This window comes from Peromyscus leucopus, chromosome 7 (assembly GCF_004664715.2).
Source record: "Peromyscus leucopus breed LL Stock chromosome 7, UCI_PerLeu_2.1, whole genome shotgun sequence".
In the NCBI taxonomy this organism is placed as follows: domain Eukaryota; kingdom Metazoa; phylum Chordata; class Mammalia; order Rodentia; family Cricetidae; genus Peromyscus; species Peromyscus leucopus.
This window is the reverse complement of record NC_051069.1, coordinates 6,857,982-6,872,952: the sequence shown is the minus strand read 5'-3', so window position 1 is coordinate 6,872,952 and position 14,971 is coordinate 6,857,982. Positions and strand designations below refer to the sequence as shown.

Genomic DNA, 14,971 nt, shown 5'->3' with positions numbered 1-14,971 from the left:
AACAAGATTTGTTAATTAGATTTCTAATGACAGCAACCCTCAGGAATACCCCACACATTAAGATTATAGTTTTCATTGTTATGGTCTGAATTTTAAAAATGTCCCCGCTAGACTCATGTGGTCCCCAGCTGCTGGTGCTCTTTTGGGAGGTTGTGGGGGCCTGGAAGGTGGAGATGGATCACTGAAGGGGGGCCTTTGAGGGTTACAGCCCTAATTGTGGTCCTTCTCTCTGCTTCGTGATCTGCCCCGCTGTGAGCAGCAGTAGGTGCAAGCTTGCACCACCAAGAACTGGACATCAACGCCAAGTCTTTCCCACTGTGTGCTCGGAACCATGATCCCAACCTGACCTTCTCTCCTTCAAGTTGCTTCTGTCGGTTAGTGTATCATAACAAAGAGAAAAGAAACGAATATGTTTATTTCCATAGCAGGAAGGGAGAGGCATGACATCGAAACCAACAGAGGTAGAAAGAAAACAAAAGCAGAGGTGCCATGGCCTGGAGACGAAAGCCTCCACATCCCTATGCTTTGTCTGGGTCTAGATTGGGTGCTAAGGGCAGAGCAAAAGAACGGACGTCAACCTCACACCCAAACGCATGCAGTGGGCACGTAAGTAAACAGAAGAGACAGAGAAGGCAACCCTAAGAAAATCACTGGCAGTGCTGGGTGTTGGGGTCATACCTAGAACATCACCTGGGAGACTGAGGCAGGAGGATCAGATAATCGACACCTAGAGATGGAGTTTGAGGCCAGCCTAGGCTAAGACCCAGTTTCAAAACAAACCATAGCAGAGTTTGGTGGCACATACCTGGCAATCCCAGCACAGGAGACTCTGTCTTGAGGAGAGGAGAGAGGAGAGAAGAAGAAAGGAGAAAACAAAACAAGCGAAATCAAAATGAAAGACGGGCCAGGTGTGGTGGTGGCCACCGATAATCCCAGCACTTGGGGGAGCTGGAGAGATGGTTAAGAACACTGGATGTTGTTCCAAAGGACCCAGGTTCAGTTCCTAGCACCTGCCTGGCAGCTCACAACTATAGCTCCAGTTCCAATTGCATTATCTCTGGCTCCAGTGCCCTCTCCTGGTTTCTGTGGGCACTGCCTGGATGTGGTGCACAGACACGTAAAATAAAAACAAAGAAAATACCCACCTCTAAAAAATTAATTCTAGCACTTGTGAGGTTGAAGCAGGAAGACTGTAAGCTCAAGATCAGCCTAGGCTACTATGGTGACATCTTGTCTCAAAATCAAACCCAAAGGCAAAACCAAACCAAAATAAAAACAAACTGATGGGGGCTGGAGAGATGGCTCAGAGGTTAAGAGCACTGGCTGTTCTTCCAGAGGTCACGAGTTCAATTCCCAGCAACCACATGGTGGCTCACAACCATCCATAATGAGATCTGGTGCCCTCTTCTGACCTGCAAGTGTATATGCAGACAGAACACTGTATACATAATAAATAAATAAATCTTAAAAAAAAAAAAAACTGACAAAAATATCAAGAAATCTAGGGAGATAAGAATTGCTGGCTAAAATCTGCAAGGGAAGTATTGAGAGAGTTAGGTGGCTAAAAACAGTAAATTTAAAAAAAAAAATGGGGGGAGCTGGTGTAGTGGTACTTGACTCTAATCTCAACACTCAGGAGTCAGAGGCAGGCGGATCTCTGTGAGTTCAAGGCCAGCCTGGTCTACAGAGTGAGTTCCAGGACAGTCAGGGCTACACAGTGAGATGCTGTTTTGAAAAGACAGAAAGACAAAAAGAAAGCAAGGAAGGAAGGAAAGAAGGAAGAAGCATTTGGGAGGCTGGGGGCATAGCTTAGTGTTGGGGTATCTGACTAGAATGCATGAAGCCCTGGGTTCATCCAGCACAGCAAGAAAAGGCGGCAGCAAACACCTGGAAAAACGATTTACTGAGTCAAACTAAGGAGAAGTACGTTTCTTAGGCACAGCAGTAGAAGCCCAAATGCTTAAATTAAGTGCTCAAAGAACAGAAAAACAACATGGTCTGTAAGACTTTTTCTGCTTCAAGGATGGATTTGGCCATTTTTTGAGTCCTGCCAATCGGAGCCCAAACTCTACATTTGAGGAATTTCCCAGTGAAGTTAAAGTTATTTGGTGCCCCCTACTGTTCACAACATGTTTGTGGCGTGTCAATTTAATGTTCAGAGATTTAAAAGAATTTAATACATATGTATGTTCACTTGTACAAACATAACCCAACATGGCACAAATCAAACCAAGTTCAAACACACTTGCCTATCATGAGTTCAATGGTCTGAAGAAATGCTTCAGGATAAGCCAAAACAGATTATCCACACCCACCATCCAGTCAAAATGAAAAGTGTTACTTTAGAGTTTCTTCATTTAAAGAACTTTTGCTTTGCTTTGTTTTGTTTTTTGAGATAGAGCCTCACTCTGTAACCCTGGCTGGTCTGGAACTTGCTATGTAGATCTGGCCTCCAACTGACAGAAATCTGCCTGCCTCTGCCTCCGAAGCACTGGGATATAGGTGTGCACCCTTCTGCCCAACCTAGAGAGCAAAGCGTAAAGAAAGGATGAAGGCCTTACACTTCCTTTCCTGGACTGTGTGACAGTGTTTTTAGAAATGCAGCTCTGCTACTTCCCCATGCACTGGAAACCAAGCCAACTCCTAGTGCTTCTGTTTCTGACCTACTGCTATTCGCCCTCCAGTGTACATTCAAACATTGTCTGTCCTGAAGCTGGGGCTGGTGGTTGCATGCCTGTAATCTCAGCGCTCCAAGGCAGAACCACAAGTTCAAGGGGTCTATGTAAGTTTCAGTTCAGCCTGAGATATGGCTCAAAACAAAACAAAGCAGGATACAACATGGCAGACTCCTTTGGAGGCAGAGAAAGTAGGACAGTGAATTTGAAGCCAGCCTGAGCTGGGTCACAAGTCTCTCAGAAAAGAAAGAGAGGGACAGAGAGAGACCTTTCTTCCGTTTAAATTGCTAGCACCTTACTTTCTTCAGAATAGTCTGCTATGAGGATCGAGAACCTGTTGTAGACTATTATTTCAAGGTGTGTTACATTTGTTTATGCTCTGGAACATTTGTTTAATGATGCAAAGATGTGTTTGATGAAATAAAATTCACCTGCAGTCAGGAGGCTGAGTCAGCGATAGCTGACAGGAAGTGGTAGGGAGGAGCCAGGTGGAGAAGGGTTTATAAGGAGGGTGAGGAGAAGCATGAGGGCTTTTTGGAGGAGGAGGAGGAGAGAAGGTGAGCTACTTGCTATTCAGCCTGTTTGCAGGAGTCGGAGCTGAGGAACAGACTCCCTCCGCTGCGGGCCTCGATGCCTCACAGCTGCTGGGGGCGGTGGAGCTGCAGTTGCTGATTCGGGCAGCTGTGGCTTAAACGGCAGCAGCCATTAAATAAAAGGACAAGAACCTGTCACACTAGTAAACACACGTCTGCCCACAAGAAGAACTCAGTACTCACCTGCTCCTGAAATTGTTTCTGGGACAAGCAATCAATTAGGTCCACACAGCCCAGAAGACAACCTGACGGATAGTCATTCGGAAATTCCAAATCTAAATAGAAAACAACAAAAGGATTGGACAAATTTCCTTTTCTGTGACCCTGGAACTCAGGAATCTGCTTTGAATTCTGAACATGTAACTTTTCCATCTATTTGGAGAAGCAAAGGAAAACTGTGAAGTTTTTTGTATGGCATACTGCTTGTATTTTAGCAAAAATCTAGTGAGTGACTAGCTTAGTTTACTATTTACATGCTAAATTTGGAAGCTTTTTTTACTTTAAAAAAATCCTCCATATAACATCAGGTTCAAGGACTCTCTAGTTAATTCCGAGCAATTTAACTCTAATATACTCACAAATGGACGGGATTAGAGTCCGGGGGTGTGATGGTTAGCTTTGACTCTCCACCGACACAACCCACAGTCCTGGAGGAGTCTCAGTGAGAGGCGGGCGGTCAACACCAGCAGCTCTGTTCTCTAAGAAGAGTCCTGAGTCATGTGAGGGTGGAGAAAGGTACCTGAGGAAGAGCCAGCTGAGATGTGGCTGGCTCTCCTTCACTGTGGCTATGAGGGGAGTACTTGCTTCAAGTTCCTACCACCATGGCTTCCTAAAATAATGCACTAAAACCTGGGATTCTGAGCTAAAACAAACCTTTAACCCTTTCTTCTCTAAGTTACTTTGGGTCACAGAATTTTATCACAGCCAAGGAAATAAAACTAGAACAGGAGATACAGTGTTCTAGGAAAAAAGAAAAGCAGCTATAGGTGATGAGAAAAAAAACAACATAAAAGTATAAAAAGTATGATAAAAACAAACAGAAGAATAAATGTCATCTTTTTTCTTTTTCTTTTCTTTTTTTTTTTTTTTTTTTTTTTTTTTTTTTTTTTTTTTTTTTTTTTTTTGAGACAGGGTATCCCTATGTAGCTTTGGCTATTTTAGAACTAGCTCTATAGACCAGGCTGGCCTCTAACTCAGAGATGCACCAGTCTCTCCCTAGGGTTAAAGGTATACATGGGGGCTTTGTTTTGTTTGTTTTTTAAATTTATTTTTATGTTATGTGCACTGGTGTTTTGCCTGCATGTGTGTCTGTGTGAGGGTGCAGGATCCCCGAAACTGGTGTTACAGACAGCTGTGAGCTGTCATGTGGGTACTGGGAACTGAATCCAGGTCCTCTAGAAAAGCAGTCAGTGCTCCTAACTGCTGAGCTATCTCTCCAGCCCCAGAAATGTGTTTTTAAGGACTATGCATTTTGACTGTGACTGCATCAGATGGTTTCTTAGAACTTTCAAAGGTGGTTCTATAACTATCTTCCTTTTCTCTTCACAACTGTATGGGCCAGAATAGAAGGGACCACAAGGTGCCCAAGAGCTAAAATTCCTTTTAAAAGTAAGAATTATTTTTATTACTTGGAATTATATGTACATATGTGTCCAGGTATGTGCACATGAGTGCAGGTGCCCACCTAAGTCAGAGGTGTCAGATTCCACTGAAGGTGGAGTTATGGCGCTTGTGAGCTGCCCAGCATGGGTCCCCTACAAAAAGCGGAAGGAGCTCTTAACAGCCAGCCATCTCTCCAGCCTCACAAAATTCTTATGTGGGTTTTTTTTTGTTTTTGTTTTTGTTTTTTTCTTACTTTATCTCCCATCACTTATTTTATTTCCACAATAAACAGTTGGAAGGTTTTCTCAGATTACACAACTAAGACTAGCTGGTTGGCTGGGTGTGGAGGCTCACACCTTTAGTCCCGGCACTTAAGAGGAGAAGAAGGTGGATCTATGCGTGTTCAAGGGCTGCCTAGTCTACATATCAAGTTCCAGGCCAACCAAGGTATACATAAGGCCCTGTCTCAAAGACAGATGGATAGCTAGCTAGATAGATAGATAGATAGACAGATAGACAGACAGACAGATGATAGATAGATAGATAGATAGATAGATAGATTGATAGACAGATAATCTCCCATTAAGGATTGAATAAATGGTGCAGTAGTTAAGAGCACTTTTTTTTTTTAAGAGTAATTAAGGCTGCTTTTCCTGAGGACCTGGGTTCAGTTCCTAGCACTCACACGACAGCTCACAACCATCTATTGGCAACTCCAGTTCCAGGGAATCTAACACCCTCTTCTGGTCTCCATGGGCACTGCACACACATATTTACAAGCAGACAAAACTCATAAAATAACTAAAATTTTTTAAAAATGAAGATTAGTTGATTGATTTCTTTTGGTTTGTGAAATATTTATTTACATTTTCTAATTTTTAATTTAAAAAATTTTTTAAATAGAGTATCACTATGGAGTTCTGGCTGGAACTCTGGAGTTCTAGCCTGGAACTCATTACAAGGGCCAAATGGGCCTCAAACTCAAGAGAGATCCATCTGCTTCTACCTCCCAAGTGCTGGGATTAAAGATATGTCCCACCATACACAGTCTTGAATTTTTAGAGAAATTAATGTTTTGAATAGCTATCTGTGACGTATCGCTCAACTCACTAATAGTTGAGCGTGGAGGCTGATACCTCTTATCCTACAATTTGGGAGGCTGAGGCAAGAAAACCACCTTGAGTTTGAATTAGCCTAACTACATAGTGAGTTCCATGGCAGCTGGGCTATACTGAGAGACCCTGTCTCCAAATCAAACTAATAGATAAATGTGAGGTTTTAACACAAGAAAAAGCCAAAGGAAGAAGGAAATAGGAGAATGAACAATCAATCAGGAAAAAGGGAGACTGAAAACCGAGTACATATGTGGCTGTTACCTTTCCCACGAAGAAGACAATAGGTAGCCTGGAGTTCTGAGACTTCTTGAGTGGAGGGTTTTTTGCCGGTGGCTGCTATCCAAAGTCTTCCTCTGTGAGCCGTATACCAGGATCTGCCCTCCACCCTTAAACACAAATTTAATAGGAAGGCTCTAAATTCTAGTTTCCTTGAAGATCCCATAATATACAGCAAATCCTATGGCAAATTATCCAACTGGACCAAGAGATCTAAAGAAGATACTTCATCAAGAGGGATTCTCTCTCTCTCTCTCTCTCTTTTTTAAGATTTATTTATTTATTTATTATATCTATAGTGTTCTGCCTGCATGTACACCTTTATGCCAGAAGAGAGCACTAGATCTCATTATAGATGATTGTGAGCCACCATGTAGGTGCTGGTAATTGAACTCAGGACCTCTGGAAGAGCTGTCAGTGCTCTTAATCTCTAAGCCATCTCTCCAGCCCCAAGAGGGATTCTGTTGTGAGCAATACTTCTCCCACAATACCTTCCCCTTAAAGTTGAACTGAACTCTGTCCGCTAACCTCTCCTGACTTCACCACCATTAGTCATTTCTCTCAACTCTTATTTGTCACCTGGTCTCTGAAATTCAGATCCGCAACTGTTACTTGTCTTGGGATTTCTATAGCCCAAGTTTATAATTAAGTTATTACATTTATTTACTTGTAGGGAGGGCACATATGACACACGGCTTTTTTATGGAGGCTAGAGGACAACTTGGAGAAGTTGCTTCTCTCCTTCCATTATGAGTTCTGGGGATCAAACTTAGTGTCAGGGGCCAGGTGTGGTGGCTCACACCATTAATCCCAGCACTTGAGAGACAGAAACAGGAGGATCTCTGTGAGTCTGAGGCCAGCCTGGTCTACAGAGTGAATTCCTGGCTAGGCAGTGTATCTAGTGAGTCCCTAGACACTATGTATATGTCCGTATATCTCCATGTATATATGTCACATATGTCCTCAGAGACCCAAGAAAGATCAGATCCAACAAAGGGTTCTGAGCCATCTGACATTTGTTCTGGGATCTTATCTTGGGTCATCCAGAAGTACATCAAGGGCCCGTAACCACTGAACCATCTCTACAGCACTCTCTCTTTTTTTGTAAAGACATGTATTTATTTAAGTGCATATATGTATATGTACAGGCACAAATGGAGGTCAGAGGACAACTTTGGGGAGCAGGTTTTCTTCTACCATGTGGGCTCTGGGGGATCAAACTCAGTTTGCCAGGCTTGGTAACAAGCATCTTTACCCCAATCTCATTCTTTTTTGGAGGTGTGGGGGGTAGGGTTTGGTTTTTCAAGACAGGGTTTCTCTGTGTAACACCTCTGGCTGTCCTGGAACTTGGTCTGTACACCAGAGATCCACCTGCCTCTACCTCCCGAGTACTGGGATTAAAGGTGTGCACCATCATCATCATCATCATCATCATCACCACCACCACTACCACCACCACCACCACCACCACCACCACCACCACCACCACCAGGCCCCAGTCACATTCTTAAAACAGGAAATAGGGCTATGAATTTTTCATATTCTTAGTGTTCCAATATAGATGAATTAAGAATGTCAGATACACTGTGAGTGATCATTACAGGGAATGAAGAAATGTATGTTTTCCCTCTGGCCAAATAACCTGGAGTACTGGGAAAATGGCCCCACAAGCATGAAAGAACCACCCACTGACTCCCAGAGGGTTAGTGATTATGTGACAGATGCTGTTCATCCTGTTCTTTTGTGTGAGAAAAGACACATAACAGACCCAAACCAGGAGAGAACGCAAGCATTCAGACTCCCAAAGCTGAGGAGTGTATGCTGTTCCATCTCCTACATGGGAAAAGGACGAAAGCAAACAGGAAGTGAATGAGAACAGACATCTGAGGGCTTGGCTGTCATAAAGAGGAGCAGACTCATGCTTCTCTGTACTGACAGCATTGTACACATGGACCGACTGTCAAGCAACAGAGCCAAAGCAAGAAAGCATGACTTTCAGGGGAGGAAAGTGCCTGGTGCACCTTAGTGAACCAAGGAGGGAAGACGTTAACAACACCCACAAATGACCATTTCTAAATAGAGAACAACTGCAGCCGAAACAGAAGAGTGCGGGAACACTGAAAACCCGAAGTCTGGTTCTGTAAGTAAGAGCATCTAGCTTACCTTTGCCTGCCTCAGTGTCTTCATTTGTGAACTGTAAAGTACTAGCCTGGGATTCACAACTACTCCTTTAGAAACTAAAACCCTATTTCAAAAGAAGTATGTACTAACATATATAACTAATATATACATTAATATATGTATACATATATAATATATACATACATATCAGTAAACAAATAACATGTAAATATTAGGACATTGCCAGCATATAAAATTCTAGAAGAGGAAGGGAAAAATGAGCACACAATATAAATGATAAATGAAATAAAAAAACCCAAACAAAATATATAACATGATCTCACTAAGTATTGATTCACATAGGAAAACAATGGAAATAAACATTCCAAGTCAGGCATGGTGGCACACCTTTAATCCCAATACTCTGGAGGCAGAAGCAGGCAGATCTCTGGATTCCAGTTCAAGGACAGCCTGGTCTACATAGTAAGTTCCAGCACAGTAAGGGCTCTGTAGAGAAACCACATCAAAAAAGAAAAAAAAAAAGAAAAAGGAAAAGAAAAAGAAAAAGAGAAAAGAAAATTCCAAAGCACTAACAGCAGCTGTTTCTAGGGAGTAAGATTATATATGATCTCTTTCTAGCTATCTTTCACTTTTTTTTGTTTTTATGAGACAGGCTTTCTCTGTGTAGCTTTGGGCCTTTCCTGGAACTCACTCTGTAGACCAGGCTGGCCTTGAACTCACAGAGATCTGCCTGCTTCTGCCTCCCAAGTGCTGGGACTAAAGGCGTGTGCCACCACCACCGGCTATCTTTCATTTTTACAACCTTCTATTTCCATGTATACAAGTGAAGAAAAGGGGAGTTTAAATATGAATTAAGAAGAAACACAGTAAGCTGGGTGGTGGTCGCGCACATCCTAGCACCACCACTACCCTGCTGTGTGACCATACTTAGCCATGTTTAGAGTTATATGCATTGAACAATATCTAAGTCTCCAGCAGACTGGTACAAAGGAGCACCAATTCACAATTCTAAGTCAAACGTCTATCACTCTAAGACTTTGACTTTCAATTATTTTGAAAAGGTAAGAATTCCAACTCTTTTTTTAAAAACTTTTTAAAAAAATGTATACAGTGCTCTGTCTGATGTATGACTTCATGCCAGAAGAGGGCACCAGATCGAATTATAGATGGCTGTGTGCCATCATGTAGTTGCTGGGAATTGAACTCAGGACCTCTCGAAGAATAGCCAGAGCTCTTAACCACTAGCCCTAAGAACTTCAATTCTTACCTTTTAATCCCTCTGACAAGGAGAGAAGCCCAAGGCTGATGCATAGAGAGACACCAGCCACCATCAAAGCCTTCCTGGAATTCCTGGTCCTGGATTCGCAACTGGTGCTGATATAAACTGTGCTCTAGTCCTGCTGAGAGTGGGGTCCTCTTCTGTGGGGCTGAGCCAGTGTTGTCTACCCACTGCATAGGAAAGAACACACAAAACAGAAACAGTTGTGCTGACAAGGGAGGAAACTTAGGGAGGGTGAACCAAAGCGACTAATGCTGGTAAAAAGGAGTCACAGGAGTGTCACTTTCTTTTTTTTTTTTTTTCCAGAAAAGGTTTCAAGTTCTAGGCTTGCTTTAAACTTGATATGTGGCAGAGAATGACCCTGAATTCCTGATTCTCTTGATGCATTCTCCCAAATGTTGGGATTACAGGTTTATGCCATTGTTCTGGGAGCTTTCTTTCTTTTTTTTTTTTTTTTAAATTGATCTCATTTCTAAATAAGAACAAAAAGTATAGAGATGTTATAAATTCTTAGGAGTACCAAACATGGCAACAAGGTTGCAGCATTTTGTTTGTTTTTTAAGATAGAGTCTCACTATGTAACTCCACCTTACCTGGAACATACTATGTAGACCAGGTTGGCCTTGAACTCAGAGATCTGTTAGCCCAAGTGCTAAGACTAAAGGTGGAATCGCCACACTAAGCTATTGTTTTTTGTTTTTTTCCAAATTACATTTCATTCATGCATTTTGGGGACAGAATGGGTTATGCACGCCACAGCACCCATGTGGAAGCCATAGGACAACCTATGGAATTAGTATTCTCAGGTCCTCAGGCGAAGAGTCAAGCACCTTTATCTGCTGAACCACCATCCTCACCCACATGTCCCATCTTAAAGGATAGATATAATGCTGAAGTCTCTACAATTCTACCTTCTTCTAGAAAATACATAATGACCAGGATAAAAGACTTGTAATTATTTCCACTTTGTACTTATTAATGATCTATGTTTGATTCTGGATAATTTTCCAACAGGGTCAACATTTTGGTCCATAACTCCTCATGAGACACTTCAGAGTCTCATACTGGTACCATAAAAAGCTCAACAGATGCTGTTGGAGCAGCAGTTCCAACCCCTGACTGTATGAACTAGTCTATTACTCTGAAATGAATGACTGGTGCCCTAAAAAAAAGGTGGAGCACTGCTGTAAACAAGGCTCTCACCCTATAAAGGGGAACAGAGAATTACAGGTATTTTAATTGGAGGGCACAGGCAATTGTAGGAGACTAACAAGTTGTGACAATAAAAAAGGATGGCTAGTACTTCTTCCAAAGCAAGAAGACAAAGGCTCTAAAATCCTTTCCCTCAACCAGTGCTAAAGATTAAACTGAGGACCTCATACATAGCCAAGCACTCTACTACTGAGCTATACTGAGTATACTCCCAGGCCCTAAAAACACATTCACTATGTACTATCTCAAGATGTAAGGTAGGAAGTGATAAGGAAGGTACCCAATGTCTGCTTCTGGCTTCCACACACATATACACACGTTATGCACATACACATCAGCCCTACACATGCAAACAAACATATACAGTTGCATATACCATACCTAAAAACACACAAAAATATACCAGACTCCATAAAAACATTTAAATGACAATATTCAGAAGATAACACAAAGCATCTTATCAGAAATGTTTTGATAAAAATTAGAAAAATATTGGGCAAGGTTAAGTGTTGAAGGGCATGTTGAGAGGAAATTGGTATCTAAGGGCCTATGAAACAGATATGCTTGAAAGGAGAACTATTTGTCTCATTATCAGTCAGAGGAAACATTCACTAACCTGGGGAGGACTCTGGTACAGGTTGGGATTTACCAACACTCCCAAAGGCTCTTCAGAGGATCTATCCAAAGTTCCATTGGCAATGGCCTGTATTGTCTCATCTAGTCTGTGATAACAAACCAAAAGGAGGCAATAACTGGTCATCTTCTATGCTCACAGTTACCACATGCAACCTTTTAGTAGTAATAAATTGAAATTGAAAGTTTTATTTGTAGACATGCACAACCTTCCCTGCTCCCAACTCCACCTTCTTTCTCTTTATACCAAGAATTCTAAGGAAAATAGATAGGGCACATTACTCATTCATCTACTTAACAAGATCAACATCATGCTAAGATTAGAAAAGGTGTCTAGCAATAGCCTAACCCAGAGGATTCTACAACTCATCTACTAAATGAACCATAGTTATTCTGCCTACTGGAGTCCCCTTTCCTCTCCTCCATGCTAATCTGGACTTTATTCTCGCTTCAAGACACAAAAGGTTCTGTTTCTGTTCTTTTTTAAGATCTATGTATTGCTGGATGTGGTGGTGCAAGCCGTTATTCTCAGACCTAGGGAGGCAGAGGCAAGTGGATTTCTGTGAATTTGAGGCCAGCCTGGTCTACATAGTGAGTTCCAGGACAGCCAGAACTACATAGAAGAGATCCTGTCTCAAACAAACAAAACCCCCAAAACAATGTATATATTTGTGTGTCTGTGTGTAAATATGTCCATGTGAATGCCATGTGAAACCAAAGGCATTGGATTTCCTGAGCTGGAGTCACAGGTGGTGGTGAGCCACCCACGGAGAGTGCTGAAAGCTGCACTTGGGTCTTCGGCAAGCACAGCACAGGCTCTTGCCCACTGAGACATTTCTCTAGTTCCAACATTCACAAGTTTTAAAGAGGACCCTTACTTGTCCAACACACAGTGCTTCCTTCTTTTTCTAAAGTTTTGTAGTGAAACTTCACATGTACTGTGTGAATAATCACTACACACACACACACACACACACACACACACACACACACACACACGCACACGCACAGAAAGAGAGACAGAGGCAGAGAAGGACAGAGACTGAGGAATCTTCTGGCTCTTAAGACAGCACACCCCTTTCCAGGAGTACTGGCTTACTCCTTTAATCAGGATCTCAGGCAGGCAGATCTCTCTGAGTCCCAGGATAGCCTGTTCTACATAGTGACATAGTTCCAGGACAATCAGGACTACAGAGTGAGACCCTGTCTCAAAAAACCAAACAAGCCGGGCGGTGGTGGTGCACGCCTTTAATCCCAGCACTCGGGAGGCAGAGGCAGGTGGATCTCTGTGAGTTCGAGGCCAACCTGGACTACAGAGTGAGTTCCAGGAAAGGTGCAAAGCTACACAGAGAAACCCTGTCTCAAAAAACAAACAAACAAACAAACCCAAAACAAAAAGACATCATACCTCTGCAGGCCAGTGGCTCAATGGATAATGTGCCTGACTATAGATCAAAAGAGATCATACCCTGGAAGGAGGAATACCCTGACCCAGAGAAGGGTTTTTTTTTTTTTTTTTACTGTTGTGATAAGAATTTTATTTGTTTTGTTTAAAGCTATGCATGCTTTTTTGTAAATAAACAATACATTTTTGTAGATAGTCTTGATGTGTTATCTTTGAGTTCTCCATGAAAAATCAGCTGGATGTAATAATAGAGTGTTAGTGGATTAGGTTAGAAGAAACTTGTCAGGCAAGAAGAGGGTTAGTAAGCACTTTTAGCTACATAGGCTAATGTATTCTGCAGGTTTATAGCTGAGCACCTTGACCTTTTTTCACTGGTATTTCATGTAAGGCATCAACCACTGTAATTTTGGCTGACGCTGAAGCCTGTCCTTGGAGTTGGATGCTTGCACTCATATTCTCCAGCATCTTCCTTACTCAGAGAGACACCAGCACCCAGCCAGTCACTTCATGCTTTTCTGGACCACCCCGGGTCTGAATAGCCAGGTTTTCCCGGTCACCAGGCAAGAGTTCTGTCCTTTGAACTCCAGAGTGGTCTCTTTTTACCTTGCCACGTGGCTGGTGGCTTACTGGCGTCTTCACATGCTGCTTCTCCTGGCGGTGGCTGCAGTGTCTCTCCCCTCAGCCTTCCGCTTCCCGAGAAGGTTTTTTAATCCATTCCACTGCCATGCTTTACTTACTGCTGTATTCCATAGGCCTGCTGAATGCTTACCAAACATTTTTGAGTGATGGTGATAATTCTGAAGCACCACATAATGCAAAGCGTCAACTAATAGAAAAGATTGAGCTTAATCATGAATTCAAATAAAAATATATTTGTCAGAAAATTGTTATATGGAACTGGAGAAAGAGCTTAGCAGTTAAGGGGACTGATTGCTCTTCCAAAGGACCCAGGCTCCCTCTGGTGTTAGTTATACATGGTGGCTAACAACTGTCTTACTCCAATTATAGGAGATCTGTCCTTTGTCTGATCCTCATGGGCTTTGAGGTTTCAAGTCATGCCAGGCCCAGTCTCTCTCTCTCTTTGCCTGTGGATCAGGATGTAGCTCTCAGCTACTGCTCCAGCACCATGCCTACCTTTATGTAGCCCTGCTCCCCACTATGATAATAATGAACTAAGCCTCTGACACTGTAAGCAAGCCCCCAATTCAATGTCTTCTTTTGTAAGAGCGCCTTGGTCATGGTGTCTCTTCACAGCCGTAGAACAGTGACTGAGACAGAAGTTGGTAGCAGGAGTGGGTATTGCTGTGATAGGCCTAATCATGCTGTTGGTTGTAGGAATATGGAAGACTTTGGGACTTTGGACTAGAAAAGTAGTTGAACGCTTTAACTAAGGCTCCTAGTAGAAGCATGGAAGACAGTGGTGCTAAGAATGATGTAGATTGAGGGGACTAGAGAGATGGCTCAATGGTTAAGAATGATGTAGATTGGGTTGGGGATTTAGCTCAGTGGTAGAGTGCTTGCCTAGCAAGCCCAAGGCACTGGGTTCGAGCCTTAGCTCAAAAAACAAAAGAAGAATGATGTAGATTATGACAGCCCAGATCAAGAGGTTTCAAAGGGGAAAGAATATTAGTAAGTGACCTAGAGATCATTCTTGTGATACTTTGGCAAACAATGTGGCCTAGACTTCTTGAGACCCTGTCACAAACAAACAAAATAAAACAAAAAACTAACAAAACCCCCAAACCCAACAAAATAAACATAACAAAACTGAAACTGGGCATGGTGTTACACACCTATAATCTTAGGAAACTGAGGCAGGAGGTTCAGCGTCAGTTTGAAGCCAGTCAAGGCTACATAGTAAGGTCCAAGTCAGGTTGGGTTACACTGTAAATCCCAGTCTCAAAACAACAGGGACATGACAGATGGCACAGAGGTTAAGAGCACTTTCTGCTTTTACGTATGACCTGTGTTGGTCCCCAACACCTGCATGGAGTTTGACACCTGTAACCCCAGCTGTAGGGGATCCAATGCCCTCTTCT

The 14,971-nt window shown here is 42.5% G+C and overlaps 1 protein-coding gene across 4 annotated transcripts in view; it reads right to left on the bottom strand.

The window, feature by feature from the left end:
* Positions 1 to 14,971, bottom strand: part of Trip4 (thyroid hormone receptor interactor 4) — a 61,674-nt gene that overhangs the window by 24,342 nt on the left and 22,361 nt on the right. For all 4 annotated transcript variants that reach the window (XM_028866424.2, XM_028866416.2, XM_028866407.2 and 1 more), the window contains exons 8-11: positions 11,511 to 11,616; positions 9,671 to 9,852; positions 6,247 to 6,371; positions 3,452 to 3,543 (exon numbers count right to left, since the gene is read on the bottom strand). In XM_028866424.2, coding sequence (XP_028722257.1) covers positions 3,452 to 3,543; positions 6,247 to 6,371; positions 9,671 to 9,852; positions 11,511 to 11,616 — 505 coding nt within the window. The remainder of the gene's footprint in view (positions 1 to 3,451; positions 3,544 to 6,246; positions 6,372 to 9,670; positions 9,853 to 11,510; positions 11,617 to 14,971) is intronic.